This window comes from Bison bison, unplaced genomic scaffold, assembly GCF_000754665.1.
Source record: "Bison bison bison isolate TAMUID 2011002044 unplaced genomic scaffold, Bison_UMD1.0 scf7180017864035, whole genome shotgun sequence".
Lineage (NCBI taxonomy): Eukaryota > Metazoa > Chordata > Mammalia > Artiodactyla > Bovidae > Bison > Bison bison.
The window spans coordinates 16,733,556-16,752,052 of NW_011494607.1; the positions used below are offsets into that span (position 1 = coordinate 16,733,556).

The 18,497-nt window shown below is 37.2% G+C and overlaps 1 protein-coding gene across 2 annotated transcripts in view; it reads left to right on the forward strand.

The window, feature by feature from the left end:
* KLHL32 (kelch-like family member 32) overlaps positions 1-11,369 on the forward strand; it is a 217,723-nt gene extending 206,354 nt beyond the window's left edge. For both annotated transcript variants that reach the window (XM_010834731.1, XM_010834733.1), the window contains 2 exons: positions 113-207; positions 11,027-11,369. In XM_010834731.1, the coding sequence (XP_010833033.1) occupies positions 113-207; positions 11,027-11,188 (257 nt within the window). In that variant the 3' untranslated portion in view covers positions 11,189-11,369. The remainder of the gene's footprint in view (positions 1-112; positions 208-11,026) is intronic.
* The last annotated feature ends 7,128 nt before the right edge of the window (positions 11,370-18,497 follow it).

Here is an 18,497-nt window from a genome sequence, read left to right on the forward strand (position 1 = left end):
GTATACACATGTGCCACAGGGGAAAACTATCCCTCAGTGGCAAAAGGGTTAATTAAGACATGCAAGGAAATAGATTTATTTTTCCTCTTTTATTCAATTCTCTTTACTTTAGGCCAAAATGAATCTGGAGTTGCTGTCCATAATGAGAGAATATACTTAGTTGGTGGATATTCGATTTGGACAAATGAGCCTCTGGCTTGTATCCAGGTGAGTGGTTGAAGTCCTCTTTTGAAGTTCATTCAAGTGGTTCAGTGAGGTTATTTTTTTGCAGTGCTGAATTGAAGAAAGAGAATATTTACATGTAGAAAGAAGACTGAGCTCCTTTGTGCAGCTAGTTCAGCCACTAAACTTCATTCTGCATCCTAGAAATGATATCTAATGATTGAGTCCTGTTGAAAATAAAGATGGGAATGAGCTTTAACAGTAATATAATATATACGGGGTGTGGGGGAGTGGAATGCCTTTCCCTTTTTTATAAACCAAAACCTGTTGAAATCTTGGTAACAGTGCTTCCACATCTGCAAAACTTATTTTCTGTATATTCCAATTCATTCATTTAACAAATGCCCCCTATAATGGTGTTCTTTCCTAGCATTAGTGAGTAGTCGTGTTTTGTGACTGGTCTGAGGGGGGAACCTCTGCTCCCAGAGTATCCTTGGCACATCAACATGTGAGCAGCCTAGACTGGGCAAGCTGCTAGCTGGGCTGTTCAGAACAGCAATGGCTGTTGTTGATAATATATAGTCAAGGTGGTATTATTTATGATTTGTTTTTTTTTTTTTTTAATTCTTACCAGAGCTGTTTTTCTACTTTGCGTTCTCTGATAACATATTGACATGTATTAGCCCTGACCTTTCCCTGATCCCCAGAAAAATATATCATTATAACTATTCATAATATCTAACCTCATCTTTGTGGGAAGATTTTAAATAGATGCTTCAATGTCTTTAATAGTTGCAGGACTATTTGAGCTTTTAATTTCTTCTTCACATCTCATAAGGTATGTATCTTTTTTTCAAGAAACTTTCCCATGTTTTCTAAGTTTTCAAAAATGTTAGTATATAGATACTGAGTTCGCTATATTCTACTTTACATTCGTAATATTGCTTTTTTTTTTCCTTTCCTTCCATTCTTGATCTGTCTTGCCCAAGATTTGTCTGGGGATTTTTTTTTTTTTTTACTTTTTTAAAATTTTTTTTTAAATTTTATTTTATTTTTAAACTTTACATAATTGTATTAGTTTTGCCAAATATCAAAATGAATCTGCCACAGGTATTTTCTACTGTTGATATAGATAAGTAGTTTTAAGTTAGCAAAGGTAGCATAGAAATGAATATTTAACAGGCTTGTCCTGATGGATGTAGTTTATGATCTAACAGAGGGAATGTAATGTGTTAGTTTAATGTATATGACATGATTTTATATACCTATACATTGCTAAGTAATCCACAGTAAATTGAACATCCATTACCTCACATAGTTGCACATTTGTACTTTTTTCTTAGGAGAACTTTTAAGATTTAGTTCCTTAGCAAGTCAAATATGCAATATATTATAGTCAACATTCAGGACATTGTATCCCTGAACTTATTCTTATCACTTTTTTGAGGTATCTTTTGACTAACTCACCTATTTCTGTCACTCCCCACTGCTTGCCTCTTGCAACCACCAATATGTCTTTGCTTTCTATGAGTTCAGTTTTTTTTTTTATTCCACATGTAAGTGAGGTCATAGAGTTTTGTCTTTTTCTGACACATTTTTTTTTGGATTGGCCAGAAAGTTTGCTTGGGTTTTTCCATAAGATGGTACAGAAAAACCTGAACAAACTTTTTGGCCAGCCCATTACCTAGAATAATGATGCCCTCAAGGTCCATATATGTTGTTGCAAAAGGACTTCGTATTTTAATGTCTCCTTCTATATATATATGTGTGTGTGTGTGTGTAGATAGATAATTATCTATCTCACATCTTCTTTATCCATTCGTCCATAAGTGGACACTGAGGTTATTTCCATGTCCTGGCTATTATATACAGTGCTACAGTGAACAGGGTATAGATGTCTCTTCATGATACTGATTTTGTTTTCTTTGCATAAATACCCAGAAGTGGAGTTACTAAATCATAAGGTATTTTTAACTTTTTGCAGCAACTTCATACTTTTTTCCAATAGTAGCTGCATCATTACTAGAAAGCATTATAAAGCCAGTGGATGAAGGTGATGGAATTCCAGCCAAGCTATTTAAATCCTAGAAGATGATGCTGGTAAAGTGCTACCCTTAATGTCAGCAAATTTGTCAGTTTTCATTCCAATTCCAAAGAAGGGCAGTCCCAAAAATGTTTAATCTCCCAGACAGTTGTGCTCATTTCATGTTAGTACGGTTATGTTCAAAATCCTTCAAGCTAGGCTTCAGCAGTATGTGAACTGAGAATTTCCAGATGGACAAGCTGGGTTTAGAAAAGGCAGAGGAACCAGAAATCAAATTGCCAACATTCGCTGGATCATAGAGAAAGCAAGGGAATTCCAGAAAGACATCTGTTTCACCTACTATGCTAGAGATTTAGAGTGTGTGGATCACACAAACTGTGGAAAATTCAAGAGATGGGAATACCAGACCACCTTCCCTGTCTTCTGAGAAACCTGTGTGCAGGCCAAGAAGCAACAGTTAGAACTGGACATGCCACAAAGGACTGGTTCCAAAGTGGGAAAGGAGTATATCAGGGCTATATATTGTCACCCTGCTTATTTAACTTATATGCAGAGTATATCATGAGAAATGCCAGGCTGGATGAATCACAAGCTGGAATCAAGATTGGTGGGAGAAGTATCAACAACCTCATATATGCATATGATACCACTCTAATGGCAGAAAGTGAAGAGGAACTAAAGAGCCTCTTGATGAAGGTGAAAGAGGAGAGTAAAAAAGCTGGCTTGAAACTCAACATTAAAAAAACAAAGATCATGGCATCCGGTCCCATCACTTCATGGGGAATAGATGGGTAAACAACGGAAACAGTGACAGACTTTATTTTCTTGGGCTCTGAAATCACTGCTGATGGAAACTGCAGCCATGAAATTAAGACATTTGTTTCTTGGAAGAAAAACTGACAAACCTAGACAGCATATCAAAAAGCAGAGACATCACTTTGCCAATAGTGATCCCCCTAGTCAAAGGCATGGTTTTTCTAGTAGTCACGTACAGATTTAAGAGTTGTACCATAAAGAAGGCTGAGCACCAGAGAATTGATGCTTTCAAACTGTGGTGCCAGAGAAGACTCTGAGAGTCCCTTGGACAGCAAGGAGATCAAAGCAGTCAATCCTAAAGGAAATCAACCCTGAATATTCATTGGAAGGACTGATGCTGAAGGTCCAATACTTTGGCCACCTGATATGAAGAACCGACTCATTGGAAAAGACCCTGATGCTGGGAAAGACTGAAGGCAAAAGGAGAAGGAGGTGGTAGGAGATGGTTAGATAGAATCACCGACTAAATGGACATGAGTTTGAACAAACTCTGGGAGATTGTGAAGGACTGGGAAGCCTTCTGTGCTGAAGTCCATGGGGCTGCAAAGAGTCAGATACCACTTAGCACCTGAACAACAACAGAGCTACACCAATTTACATGCTTTCCCTACCGAAGGTGCACAGGGTCACTAATCATGGACACTAATTAACTCATTACATCTGGTTTCCCAAACAAATCTGTTTTCAAAAAGATGAAGGAGTACATGTGTGTATCTTAAGCCACTGAGGATATTCTAGAGTAGCCTCAGGATTAAGGTGATTCTGAAAGAGGCAGTTCATACATTTTAATCAAATAAACTTTAATCAAAGCTTGTGTTAATGGAATAAATTTCATCTCTGAGATTGGACAATAAAAGATCCTAATGTATCTGTTTTTTTTAAAAAATAAGCATTATGGGTAGTTCTGCATTCCCATAGTCACTTTGAAGTACCACATCAATCAATCATTTGCAAAAGCTGTGTTTATTTCCTTGGCTGGCATGTTAGTCCCACAAAGCACAGATAAGCCGGATAAAGGCTTTTAAGAGCCTTTATTATTTGTAGATAATAAGTTCATATAAGCATATGAGTTGTCATTTAAAGAGAGGCTTGGAATGTTAAGTCTTCACGGATAACAGACTCATCACATATCTTCGATTTTAGCTACTGACAGCTGATTATAGGTTACATTATCATTCATTCTAAACCATGGCTGTACAGTCTGAAGTATTTATTTTTTGGGTGACTACAGAACTATTTATTTTGGTTCATTAACAGTAAATATGTTGATGGTTGAAGAGACTGCCTACATGTTCAAGCCATTTCCTTCCTATTTTCTGGAAGAATATCCAGCAGAGAAGATAATGAGAGACTGAAATAGTATTTATGAGAAGATACTGACTAGACAGTAGAAATTCCTGAGTACATGTCATCAGGTTGAAAATCACAGGAGTCAAGACAAGAGGGTGGAGTAGAAGACACGAGCTGACCTCTTCTATGGAAATACCAAAATCACAGCTAACTGCTGACCAACCACTGACGCATGCTGGAAGCTACCAAGATACCCTGCATCCATAAGACAGTGGGAGGGGTCAATTGTGATGAAGTTCAACCCCATACATGCCGGGTGGGCAACCCACAAACCCAAAACTAATTATATCACAGAAGTTCTCCCACAGGAGTAAAAGTTCTGAGCCCCACATCAGGCTCCCCAGCATGGGCGTCTGGCAACAGGGGGAGCCCCCAGAGAATCTGGCTTTGAAGGCCAGTGTAGTTTAGTCACAGGAATTTCACAGGACTGGGGGAAACAAATTCCATTCACGGAGGGCACTCACAGAGTCTTGTGTGTACCAGAACTCAGGAAAGAGAGTCACTGTTCTTGTATGAGACTAGGCCAGACTTACCTGCTAATATTGGAGGCTCTCCTGCATGGGGGGTGGGGGTGTGTGGCCGTGAAGTCAGAATGGTGTAAATTACTGCTGCGGAACAATAAAGGATGAAAAGAAATAAGAGTCTAAGAGACCTCTGGACAATAGTAAATGCACTAACATTTGCATTATAGGGGTCCCAGAAGAAGAGAGAGAGAGAGAACGGACCTGAGGAAATCTTTGAAGAGACAATAGCTAAAAACTTCTCTAACATGGGGAAGGAAACAGTTACCCAAGTCCAGGAAGCACAGAGTCCCAGGAAGGATAAATTCAAGGAGGAATATGCTGAGACAGTAATAAACTGACAGAAATTAAAGGCAAAGAAAAAGTGCTAAAATCAATAAGGGAAAAAAGTAATGTACAAGGAAACTCCCATAAGGTTATCAACTGATTTCTCTGCAGGTAAGAAGGGAATGTGGCATGATACATTTAAACTGATGAAAGGGAAGAACCTACAACCTACTCAGCAAGGCTCTCCTGGAGATTTGACAAGAAACCAAAAGCTTTACAGATAAGCAGAAGCTAAGAGAATTCAGCACCACCAGACCAGCTTTGCAACAAATACTAAAGGAGCTTCTCCAGGTGGAAAAGAAAAGGCCGTGACTAGAAACAGAATTACGAATGGGAAAGCTCACTGGTAAAGACAGACATACAGTGAAGGTAGGAAATCATCTGCACACAAATATGGTATCAAAATCAGCAATTGTGAGGAGAGCACAAATGAAAGATATCGGAAATGCACCAAAAAAAATAATTACAGGCCAGTATCACTGATGTGAACATAGATGTAAAAATCCTCAACAAAACATTAGCAACAATACATTAAAGGGCTCATACACCATGATCAAACGGGGTTTATCTCAGGGATGCAAGGATTTTTCGATATCTGCAAATCAGTCTGTGATATACCACACCCACAAATTGAAGAATAAAACCCATATGATCATCTCAATAGATGCAGGGAAAGCTGCTGATAAAATTCAACACCGATTTACAATTAAAAAACTCTCCAGAAAGTAGGCATAGAAGGAGCCTACCTAAAATAATTAAAGGCCATATGTGACAGACCTACAGCTAACATCATAATCAACAGTGAAAAGCTGAAAGCATTTCCTCTAAGATTAGGAAAAAGACAAGGATGTTTACTCATACCACTTTATTAAACATAGATGTGGAAGTTATAGCCATGGTAATCCAAAGAGAAATAAAGGGAATCCAAATTGGCAAAGAGGGAGTGAAACTGTCACTGTTTGCAGATGACATGATACTATATATAGAAAATCCTAGAGATGCTACCAGAAAACTACCAAAGCTTGCTAATGAATTTGGTAAAATTGCAAGATACAAAATGCAAGGAAATGTGTTGCATTTCTATACACTAACAATGAAAGATCAGAAAGAGAAATTAAAATAATCCCACTGCATCAAAAAGAATAAGATACTTAGGAATAAATCTAAGGAAGCTAAAGACCAGGACTCTGAAAACTGTTAGATGCTGATAAATTAAAGATGATACAAACAGAAGATATACAGTATCTTTGAATTGGAAGAAATCAATATAGTTATTAATAAAATGACCAATAATACCCAAGACAATCTACAGATTGAATGCCTTCCCTATCTAATTACCAACAACATTTTTCACAGAACTGGAACAAAATTTTTTGAAAAATTTATATGGAAGCACAAAAGCCAAATAGCCAAATCAATCTTGAGAAAGAAAAGCAGAGTTGGAGGAAAGAGGTTCCCTGACCTTCGGACAGTACTACAAAGCTATAGTCATCAAACAGTATGGTACTGGCAGGAAAACAGAAATATAAGTCAACAGAACAGGATAGAAAGCCTGGTCAATTATACACCAACGGTCAATTAATCTACAAGAAAGGAAGCAAGACTGTATATACAATGGAGAAAACAGTTTCTTCAATAAATAGTGGTAGGAAAAATTAAATTACAGTTTTTAACACAATACACAAAAATAAACTCAAAATGGATTAAAGACGTAAATATAAGACCCAATACTGTACAACTCCTACAGGAAAACATAGGCAGGCCACTCTTTGATATAAATTGCAGCAGTATCTTTTTTGATCTGTCTCCTAGAATAATGGAAATAAAAACAAAAATAAACAGATGGGACTTAAAAGCTTTTGCACAGCAAAGGAAACTATAAAAAAAATCAGCAAAAGACGGCCCACAGAATGGGAAAAAATATTTGCAAATGGTGCATCTGACAAGGGATTTCCAGAATTTACAGACATCTCATGTGGCTCAATATCAGAAAAATCCAAACAAAAAATGAAAAGACCTAAATCTGTGTCATCTGTCATAGATGGTCACAGATGACCAAGAAGCACATGAGAAGACACTCAACATCATTAAAATTAGAGAAATGCAAATCAAATCTACAGTATCACCTCACACCAGTCAGAATGGCCATCATCAAAAAGTCTACAAACAGTAAATGCTGGAGAGTGTGGAGGAAAGGAAACCCTGCTACACTGTTGGGAATGTAAATTGGTACAACCACAATGGAGAACAGTATGGAGGCTCCTTAAAAAGCTAAAAATAGAGCTACCACATGATCCAGCAATCCAACTCCTGGGCATGTATCTGGAGAAAACCATGTTTCAAAGGATATGTGCACCCTAATTTTCATTGCAACACAGTGTTGCAATAGCCAAAACATGAAATCAACCTAAAATGTCTATCAACAGAGGAATGGATAAAGAAGATGTGGTACATATATACAGTGGAATATTACTCGGCCATTAAAAAGAATGAAATAATGCCATTTGTAACTACATGGATGGACCTGGAGATTATTGTGCTACGTGAAGTTGCTGCTGCTGCTAAGTCGCTTCAGTCGTGTCCGACTCTGTGTGACCTCATAGACGGCAGCCCACCAGGCTCCCCCGTCCCTGGGATTCTCCAGGCAAGAACACTGGAGTGGGTTGCCATTTCCTTCTCCAATGCACGAAAGTGAAAAGAGAAAGTGAAGTCGCTCAGTCGTGTCAGACCCTCAGCGACCCCATGGACCACAGCCTTCCAGGCTTCTCCGGCCATGGGATTTTCCAGGCAGGAGTACTGGAGTGGGGTGCCATTGCCTTCTCCCTAAGTGAAGTTAGAGAAAGTCAGTTATCATATGATACCATTCATATGCAAAATCTAAAAAAAAGATGATACAAATGAACTTATTTACAAAACAGAAACAGACTCACAGATTTAGAGAACAAATTTATGATAACCCTGGGGGGAGAATCGAGGGGGAGGGATAGGCTGGGAGTTTGAGATTGACATGTACTATGTTTAAAACAGATAACCAACATGGAGCTACTATAAATCACAGGGTACATGGCTCAATACTCTGTAACAACCTAAATGGGAAAAGAATTTCAAAAAGGATAGATATATGTATAACTGAATCACTTTGTCATATACCGAAAACAATCAACATTGTTAACCAACTATACTCCAATGTAAAATAAAAATTAAAACAAAAAAATTTTTTTAAGCTCCAAAACATTGAATAAATTGAGATATGATCTGTGAAGGAAAAAAGTATAGGCAAGAGTGGAGAAAATAGTATAGATGTTAAAAATATCAAAAGTTTAAGTTTTTTTTAATAAGTCACAAATATGTAGAATTCTTGGATTCTAAAGGCATGGCTGGCTAAGACTAGTGAAACTCACACTTAAATAGTTCACAGAGTGGTCTGTTAACATCCAGAAGGACTCGTCTTTTTTTTCCCCATCTTGAAAATACCAGCCAGTAACCTATTAGACTGACCCTTCTGGACTCTCATTAAAGTTTATTTAACTATCATTTGTAGGATTCAGCCACACAGGGATGAAGCATGTCAAATGTTGAGAAACCATACTTTTTTATCTTCTTTTCTGCTGTGTGACTTACCACAAACCGTTTAACCCATTATGAGGACAACTGAAACGAGAAAAGCTGAGATGCTCTTAAATTAATAAAGATTGGGCTTTGGACTTGTTAGTAATACTTACGCATGGAAAATGTTAAGTCCTGAGGAGTCAGGTGCTCTTGTTTATTCAGTGGGTGTGTAAGCAAGCAGCTGGCACAGAGCTTGACTCTAGTCTGGTAGGTATCCTGTGGATGACAAGCATAAAGGAGCAGCTGCCTAAGTGATTGGTCTGTGCTGTCAGATCACCTCCACTGCTCTTCACTTACGATTACTTCTTTTTGGCTGGAGGATATGCTGCCAGGTTGGCACTTCCTTCTCCCCAATGCCTTCTCTCTGCCAGCTTTCAAGGGAGCGTTTTGGAGAAAAACCACCAACCCTTCATTCTCCCCGTCTTACAGATTAAATAAATTACATCTGCTCAGTGGCTTCCCAGGTGGCATAGTGGTAAAGAATCTGCCTGCCAATACAGGGGATGCAAGAGACATGGGTTCAATTCCTGGGTCAGGAAGATCCCCTGGAGTAGGAAATGGCAACCCACTCCAGTATTCTTGCCTGGTGAATCCCATGGACAGAGGAGCCTGGTGGGGTTACAGTCCATGGGGTTGCAGAGTTGGACCTGACTGAGCACGCACATAGGCACTTACCATACGCAGTCTCTCTTGGTCCAGGAAACCAGACAAAAGTTCTCTGGATGGGTGACTTCAGCTTTTGTGCTCTAAAAATGTATTCAGTTGGGGCGGGGATGTCACAAAATGGCATGAAATCCTTATTCTTTTTTGGGTTGCAACTCTGAGCCAAAAAACTGGCTCTACCACTTACTAGCTATGTGACCTTGAGTAAGTCACACAGCTAGTCAAATTCACAGGGTGGGGGAATACTACTTGTCAAATTGATCTTGAAGTTTCTCCAGGAAAGAATACAAGAATTACCAAGAAATGCTTGAAAATGAATGAGAGACATGCCCTTACCCAAAGTAACTGTAAATGTGCTATTGTAGGAAGATACATAAGTCAACAATAGAGAACAAAGAAAAATCTGTATGTAGCATATATTGGAGTGATTTAAAATTAGTAGTGACAGGGCATATTGTTCAGTAAATGGGATGGGACAGCTAAATGTCCATTTGGGGGAAAAAAGCTACAGGTATGATCTTTTACTCTAGGCCTTACTGATGTCCATCTTTATGGGCTTGGATCCCCAAATCTCAAGGGCCCCTTTCATCTGAAATAGTGCATTATTGCATTAAAAGCTTAAGAATTATCCACTTAGGTGACAGATGTGGGTGTAAGAGTGGATGGGACCACTGAAGAGTGCCACAGGGTCTGTGGTTGGAATGCTGGGGCACGTCTGCATTTAGGATGTGGCTGGAAGAAGTGGACCAAAGTGGCTGACACCAGGACAATATGAATGACAAACTGTTTTTTTAAGGTCATAGAACCCAAGGAAGGAAAAGTTTTAAATGAAGTTAGAGGAAGGTCGTATGAAGACAGGATAAGATGATTGAGGGCTATTTTTATGGGTTCGACAAGTATGACATGGCCAGCTTGTCTTATAAAAGAATCTTCCTAGTACTAAGATTAAACCAGAAATCAGTGAGGTGACAGCAGGCACTAACTAACAAAGATTCTTTTCCATATAAGGAAAGAGACGTAACTCCAGCTTAACAAGGAAATAACTGGGGAAAAATCACCAGAAGCAACTGATTTTCTTGAACCTGTTACGAAGCTATAATATTCTCTGTGCCAGACCCTGCGCGAGATGATCTCACCAGTTTTCAGAGCAAAGCTGCAAAGTCAATGTTGTTTTCATATTGCAGATGAGGATTTGTAAGCCAGCATACAAACAACGCTTACTAGTTTGGGCAAGTTACTTAACCAATCTAAGGCCATTTTATTAAAGGACGATAATGCTGCCTGCATCTCAACACTTGTTCTGAAGGCTAAATAATTATAAACAAACATCTATGTACATACACATAAATGTGTAGAATAGTATTTTACAGGAACTAAATACATATTTCTGGTACAACACTGTGAGGAAAATAGCAATATGTAAGATATAGTCATGTCAGCATAACTGAAATTAACTGCAGGTTCTCTTTCATGTGTACACAGCTTTATTTTGAACAACCACCTTTAACATACAGATTTTTCCCTTCCTTTGTAGGTACTGGATGTAAGTAGAGAAGGCAAAGAAGAAGTATTCTACGGGCCTAGACTCCCTTTTGCTTCCAATGGAATAGCAGCATGCTTCCTCCCCGCTCCATATTTCACATGCCCTAACCTTCAGACTCTTCAAGTGCCTCATCACAGGATTGGCACTGTCTGAAAAGCCAGTGCTTTCTTAATAACTGTCATGAACAGGAGGAAAAAAAGCCTGACTTTTGGATACTGGGCATGAAAATACTCAGTGCTCAATGCTTCCTTGTTCTGTTTTCTAGATCTTATTATATTCAGATAAACATAAGCAAAAAATGAAGTTTTCTAAAATACACATTATTGAAAATGCCTGTCACTCTTCTCCGTGTGTGTCAATATACAGTATGTATGACTTTTACTGTGGTGGTAGCTTAGGGCCGACTGAGTGGTCTATGGGTCTTTAAAGCATTCTTCATACACCTTGTCTAATCAGTGCTGTCCAGGACACTACACTCTTAGTGAGGCAGTTTATTTCACAAGTACTGCCGTCAGTGATCTTCAAAAAAATTGTCAGTACTTAATATCTTTACTAAACCCTGGGTTTGTAATTTTTCTGTTAAAAATCCAACATTATACAACACTGCTGTATAAGCAGAGTACTCACCATTATGACATCATAAATTTTTAAATGCCATATTTTATTCAAGGTAATATGAATAACAGAAATACACTGGGATAGCAGGTGGAGTACCCAGATTTTTCACCTTGGTTGCTCTGTGACCTTGGCTTAACTTTACAGAGCTTCAAGTTTCTCACTTTTTAAGGAGGGCAATTATTGATTTACATATTAATTCAGAAGAACGTTGTGAGGATTGGGCAAATGCTCTGAAGTACTTTGCCTAAAAAAAAAAAAAAAAAATCACTCAAAATACAAGGTATTTTACTGTCTTTAGAACTTTGTAATTGAACCGGGAGATTATTTTTGAAGTTTAAAAATTACTGGATAGAACTTGGAAGACATACTATAAGATGATTCTGAAAAGCATGTAAAAGAGACATACTAATTAGAAAACAGGGAGTTTACCAAAGCCAAAGACTCCTAAACTTATACAAACCCTTGCCTCAAATTCATTTAAGACTATTTAGTGAAAAGTGACATTTTAAAGCTCGAAAAAAAAAATTAGTTGGACTAATTTTGGTATCATAAAGTGCTTTGACATAAATTTGAACCTAGAATCAGTAGTTCTAATAAAAGTTTTTCCACTTTGTCAAAGGTTATGTCAATCTTGAGTGCTTGTGGGATTCTTCTCCATCACCAATACATATTACTACCATTTTTAATAATGCATAAGAATTTTTTAGGCTAGGTTTTTGGATTTGCTTCGTCTATAACAAAAAGTTAACAAATTAAACAACTCAATAATCGTATTTGAACATAAATTCCACAACTACAATGTGAGTTTTCCCCCTTTCTCTAATCTTGTTACAATAAGTCACCTTTCTTAAAAGGAAGATTTCACTTTTATTCCTTGGTATAGTTTAAGCATTCAGCAATCCTTGGCTTATAGGAAACTGTCATTTTGTTCATGTAGCCACTTTTAGTAAGCAGAAGTGAATAAAAATATTTTTATCCTAAGTAGAGAAATCACTAACTTTATATATTATATAGTACCTAAAACACTTATTTTAAATATGTATTAAATATCAATATATTAAAAATAAACATAATTTTTGGCTGTTCAGATTAAGGGGGGAGGGGAGACTAGGGTAAGAAAAAGAGTAGTAAAATTTTAAAAGAAAAGATTTAAGTTTAGAAACAAAAAACCTTAGAGGAGTATTTGTACAGTTCTGAAAATTGATAATTGCTATTTAGAAGGAAAACAGAGTCTCTTTATAAAGTACAAACCATCTAAATTTTAAAAAATGCCTTACTTACAGTGTCAGGAAAGTGGACTCCAACATTTCAGAAATCTTTTCAACATGGACCTAAACAGTTATTTCAGATTTACTAAAATTTCTACTTGACACAGATTTCTTCCCTCCAGGAATTTTACCTTATAAAACAATCTATTTTTAATCCCAGATTCTCTACCCAATTATTAAAAGGGAAATGGTCTAAAAGTGAACTTGTTTGACTGATAAATGGAAAGGCAGCCTGAGATTATTCTAATTTCTGTGAAAACGTCTAACTACTCATTTAAAACAAATCAGTATATATTATCAAACCTTTCCTTGTATAGTACTACTCAGTAATAATTGTATAATTAATAATTGTATAATAGTAATAATACTATACAATAGAAGTCGGAATTTTTATATAAATTTTACGTAATTTTCAGAACCATAATTGTAAACAAAGAATAGCATCCAAAGTACAGCAGCCCTTCCCCACAAAGAAAAAAATCCAGATCACTTATAATTCGATCCTGTCCCTCAAATTACCAATCATAAGAGCTAATAAGAAAAATTCTAGAGAACAATGGCTGGTCATAAAAAACAAAGTCCACTGAAACTATTCAAATACATGTTTTCTATTATAGTGAACTATTCTACAGTAATAAATCTTCCATTTTTACTCTTCAAAGACCATACCGTATTTGTATTTATTAATTTCAATTTCCATAAAACCATGAAACCTAAAACAATTTAAATATCAAGATTGTACTTTAAAAAAGAAAAAGCAGTAACACAGATATTTGCAGTGTTCTTACTCTAGGAGGAAAAGCCAGAAAAGACATGAATCTTTAAAATAAAGATAATAAAATGTATGTAAAACGCAGTGAAATTCCTTAGATCTTTAAGAGCAAAATGCCAATTGGTTATTTTTAGGGTATTTTTCGCACCATTTCTCTGTATTTTCCTCACAGTTTAGCCGTATGTGTATTGTATACCCTCAGCCATTATAGTAGCTGAAAAATTAACTTTCTTTTGTTAAGGCAGAGTATAAAAGCAATAGGACTAAGTAAGATAAAAAATATTCCTCTAGGTAACATGGTTCGTTTTTATTTTGGTTTTCAAAGAGTCAATCTGTCATAAAGAGGAAGTTGAATAATCACAAGTGCAGTGTAAGTTGAATATATGCATTTTTATTATATCTCATTACTTTGTACACAAATAACTTAAAACGTGTATAAAATAAAAATGCCCGGAATTTTTCTAAAAGCATAATTCACAAGTGCAATGAACTGGGTAACTATCTTCACATCAAAAACTTCAATAAGCAGAAGTTGGTCAGTTCTAATCATTTGATACTGATTTTGGTAAACTTAACAATATAGTTTATCACAGAATCAAAATATAAATCTCGTATCTTACATCAAATATGTGAAAGAATATACTATTTTGCTAGTTCCCCAACCGTTTTATACAAACAGAGCCTGTTATTTATACTAACATACTCTCCACTTGACTGACAATGCAATATTTTTAACCCTAGGAGGAGGCAGCAGGAGATCCGTTTTTGGAAGATATAAGGTTTATGTAAAAAAAGAGTATGAATCAAAAACCAGTGGTTTAGAACAGATAACACAGTTTTTGGTGAAGTTTCTATGATATCTGCCTTTTATCTCTGAAACAAAGTGTTAAGTTGATGCGTAGAACTTAGAGAAAGTAGTTTTCTTAAGGTTTTTCCCAACCGTAACAGCTTGTCAAATTCTTATATGATTATATAATCCTAAAAATAAAAACTGCCAAAATTCTATGAATGTATATGCAAAGGAGTCCATGTAATTAGTTATAAACAGTAGTTTTAACGATTTGTGATGAAGCACAGGATAAAAATAACAATGTATAGTGAAAATACACACCTAACAACCCACAAATAATTTTTTTACTTACCCCCCAAAACAAAAAAGTCAAATATGCTTAGTAAGAAAATAAAATTTGCTAGGGATAAGGAAAGATGTAAAAGTTTATACTGTGAAACTCTTCCAGTACAAATGCACTGAATACTGAATGATTTTGTATAGAGACAATACACCCATGTCGTCTTCTCCCCTATGAAAACCTAATTAAATGTTCAATTGAAATTTAAATCAAACCAAATCTGAGTGTCTAATAAAAGTCCTTTTCATCACCGTGTTGTCCTTCAATCATCTTTTACACTCCACCTGATATTTTAAAGAAACTGACTGGAATACTTATGTATAGAAAGTGAAAGTGTTAGTCACTGAGTAGCGTCCGACTCTACTCATTGCTACTCAGTGCAATGCTACACTACTCTACTCAGTGTGAAGAGCTGACTCACTGGAAAAGACCCTGATGCTGGGAAAGATTGAGGACAGGAGGAGAAGGGGATAGAGGATGAGATAGCTGGATGGCATCACTGACTCAATGTACGTGAGTTTGAGCCCATTCTGGGAGATGGTGAAGGACAGGGAAGCCTGGCCTGCTGCAGTCCATGGGGTCGCAAAGAGTCGGACATGACTGAGCAACTGAACAAGTGTCTGACTCTGCAACCCCATGGACTAGCCCGCCAGGCTCATTTGTCCATGGAATTCTCCAGGTAAGAATACTGGGGTGGGTAGCCATTCCCTTCTCCAGGGAATCTTCCTAACCCACAGATGAAATCCAGGTCTCCTGCATTGCAGGCAGATTCTTTAACATCTGAACCACCAAGGAAGCCTAATATGTATATTTTAATTTTCCTATTTGAGGATCTTAAAGTTAGGTTTCTGTAGAAATGGTGGTAAGCTGGCAAACTGAATGAGGCCCACAGTGTAGAATGAACATGTCATTCAGCGAAAGCAGCCAAGACAGCCTACTCTCCTGCTTGAGTTGAGTTTGGAAAGAGAACGTATATTGTCAGGGAGCAGGAATTCTCCTGACAGAAGGGCTTCAATGTCAGCTTACTAACAATGGGAAGTAAATGGAGGTTCTTGAGCAGCAAAGTAACAAAGTAGTCTTCTAGGAACATTAAGGTCAGAACTATGTCAAGAATAAATTTCAATAGTCCAGAGATAAGGAGCCGATTATAGTGCCTAATAAATTTGGATGCACATGATGGCAAAGAGAAAAAAATAGCAAGAGCTTGTACTGCTGACCAGATGAAAAGTGGGGAACAATGAAGAATCCAAGAAACATCAAGGTTAGGTGAACTGGGAAAGTGGTGTATGTTCTGGGTAGAAAATGACGGCAAAGACAGTGTCACCTTCTCTGGAAAAGAAGGTGAGAAAGGCAGCTTGACATGTTGCACTGAGATTCCAGGAGAATCCAACTAGATGTTTAGAGAAAAAGCAGTACTAGATACAGATGTGAAAGATAAAGTTATTAGCTACCAGAAGAATGTTGAGACAGAGCAGGTGAAGGGCCAGATCTTACCAGTGGGGAGAAGAAGGGGAAACGTGTATGTAGGAAGAAGCAGTTATCGCTGAGGAAGGGATGAGAAGAAAAAAGAGAATGCGATGTCACAGAGGTGCCAAAGCACAAGGGAAATGAGAACACATTCCAGATTTGACCACAAGAGACTGGCTTACCTTAACAATGGTAGAAGCAGTCACCTCAGATATTACAGGGATTTTAGGGGAAAAAGAACATTAAGGAAGCAACTATAAGACTATTCTAAGTCTGGGAATGGAAAGAGAGAAGACTATAGTAATAAGGGTCAGTGAAGATTTTTAAGAAACGGAACTGAATCATAAATTTTCTTTTTTCTTCAACGAACAAAACAGTTTAAAATTTTACTGATACACAAATTAAAAAATATATCTACATATACATGTTACAGACTTTCTTGTTACTGAGTTTTATGTATAAATTTATTAATATACACAGGTACATATCCTAATACAGGATTTAGTAACAGATTTTCTTAACCCTTAAAAAGTTTCATAAGCTAAGAGCAAGATTATCTAAGACATCTTTATCAATTTCCCTTGGGGAGGAATACACACACACACACACACACACACACAAATAACCCTTTAAAGGCACTCCATTAAATATTTTAAATTTCAACTGCTAAAACTTGTAAAATAATACATCATTAGTAATAATACATGATTAGTAAGTCACTATTATAATGAAAAGAAATTCACTGCTATGAAGTCTTGCTGCTGCTCCTGCTGCTAAGTTTCTTCAGTCATGTCTGACTCTGACTCTGTGTGACCCCATAGACGGCAGCCCACCAGGCTCCTCCATCCCTGGGATTTTCCAGGCAACTGGAGTGGGTTGCCATTCCAGGCAACTGGAGTGGATTTTCCAGGTACTGGAGTGGGTTGCCATTTCCTTCTCCAATGCATGAAAGTGAAAAGTGAAAGTGAAGTCCCTCAGTCATGTCCGACTCTTCACAACCCCATGGACTGCAGCCCACCAGGCCCCCTGTCCATGGGATTTTCCAGGCAAGAGTACTGGAGTAGGGTGCCATTGCCTTCTCCGGCTATGAAGTCTTAAGTAACCTTAAAGAGGCTTTTATTCATCCTATTTATTGAATTAGTTTATTTAGGGGTAAAATAGACCATTTATAAGTCATGCAGTCCTTTAGACTTTACAAATTCCAATAAGGAAAGGTCTATTAACTAACTATAGTTTCCTGACTGCAGTGCATGTAAAAGATATTTGAGCCAGAAAAGGGGTGAAAATGTTTTCCTGAAGGAATAGTGAAACCATGATAAACACTAGAGGCCCCAGAAGAAAACAAGTTATTTCAAAGTTAGCAAACATGACATGTAAGAAAACACTGAAAAGAAGTAGAATCATTCATCTAGGACATACTGTTAGAGAAGAACAAAACTGAGAAGTTTCTTTACTTTTGTGCATGAGATACAGTAATCATGGCTGTATGTCTAACAATGTAGGTCACCAAATACTTTCACATACATTTTAATTACATGATTATAAATTGGTTATCCCACTGATTCTTACCAGAACACTGTGAAATTTCAATAAGTATTATTACTCATTTTTCTCCATGAGGAAATTAAGGCTCAGAAAAGATTAAGAATCTGCTCATGGTCACAAAGTGGAGCTGGGTTTAAGACCCACATGGGTTCTCAGCACTAAGACTGGAACTGTTTTTACCAAATAATGCTCACTAGAAAAAGGAGTCAAGGACAATGCCCAACCCAGTAAAATAAATCTGAAATTTCAGATAATTAAAGAGTTGAGAAATGAACTGCTACAGGAAACTAAGCTGGTTCCCTGCAAATATGTAAGATGCTAGTTTATAAGAGGCTGTAGTTGAAGAGCAAGTGGATAATTCGGCTGACTTTTCAGAACTCTCCTGTTAATTTGTGACCTTAAAAAAGTTCCAGAATATTATTTATTCTCTTTTTAAAGGCTCTTATTTATCCTCCTCTTGATATGACAACTCCAAAAGAAAGGATGAATAGAAAAACATCTGGCAACTGTTGAACCCCAAGTATAAACACTGTTGCTGCTGCTAAGTCACTTCAGTTGTGTCTGACTCTGTGCGACCCCATGGACTGCAGCCTACCAGGCTCCTCCGTCCATGGGATTTTCCAGGCAAGAGTACTGGAGTGGGGTGCCATTGCCTTAGCCCA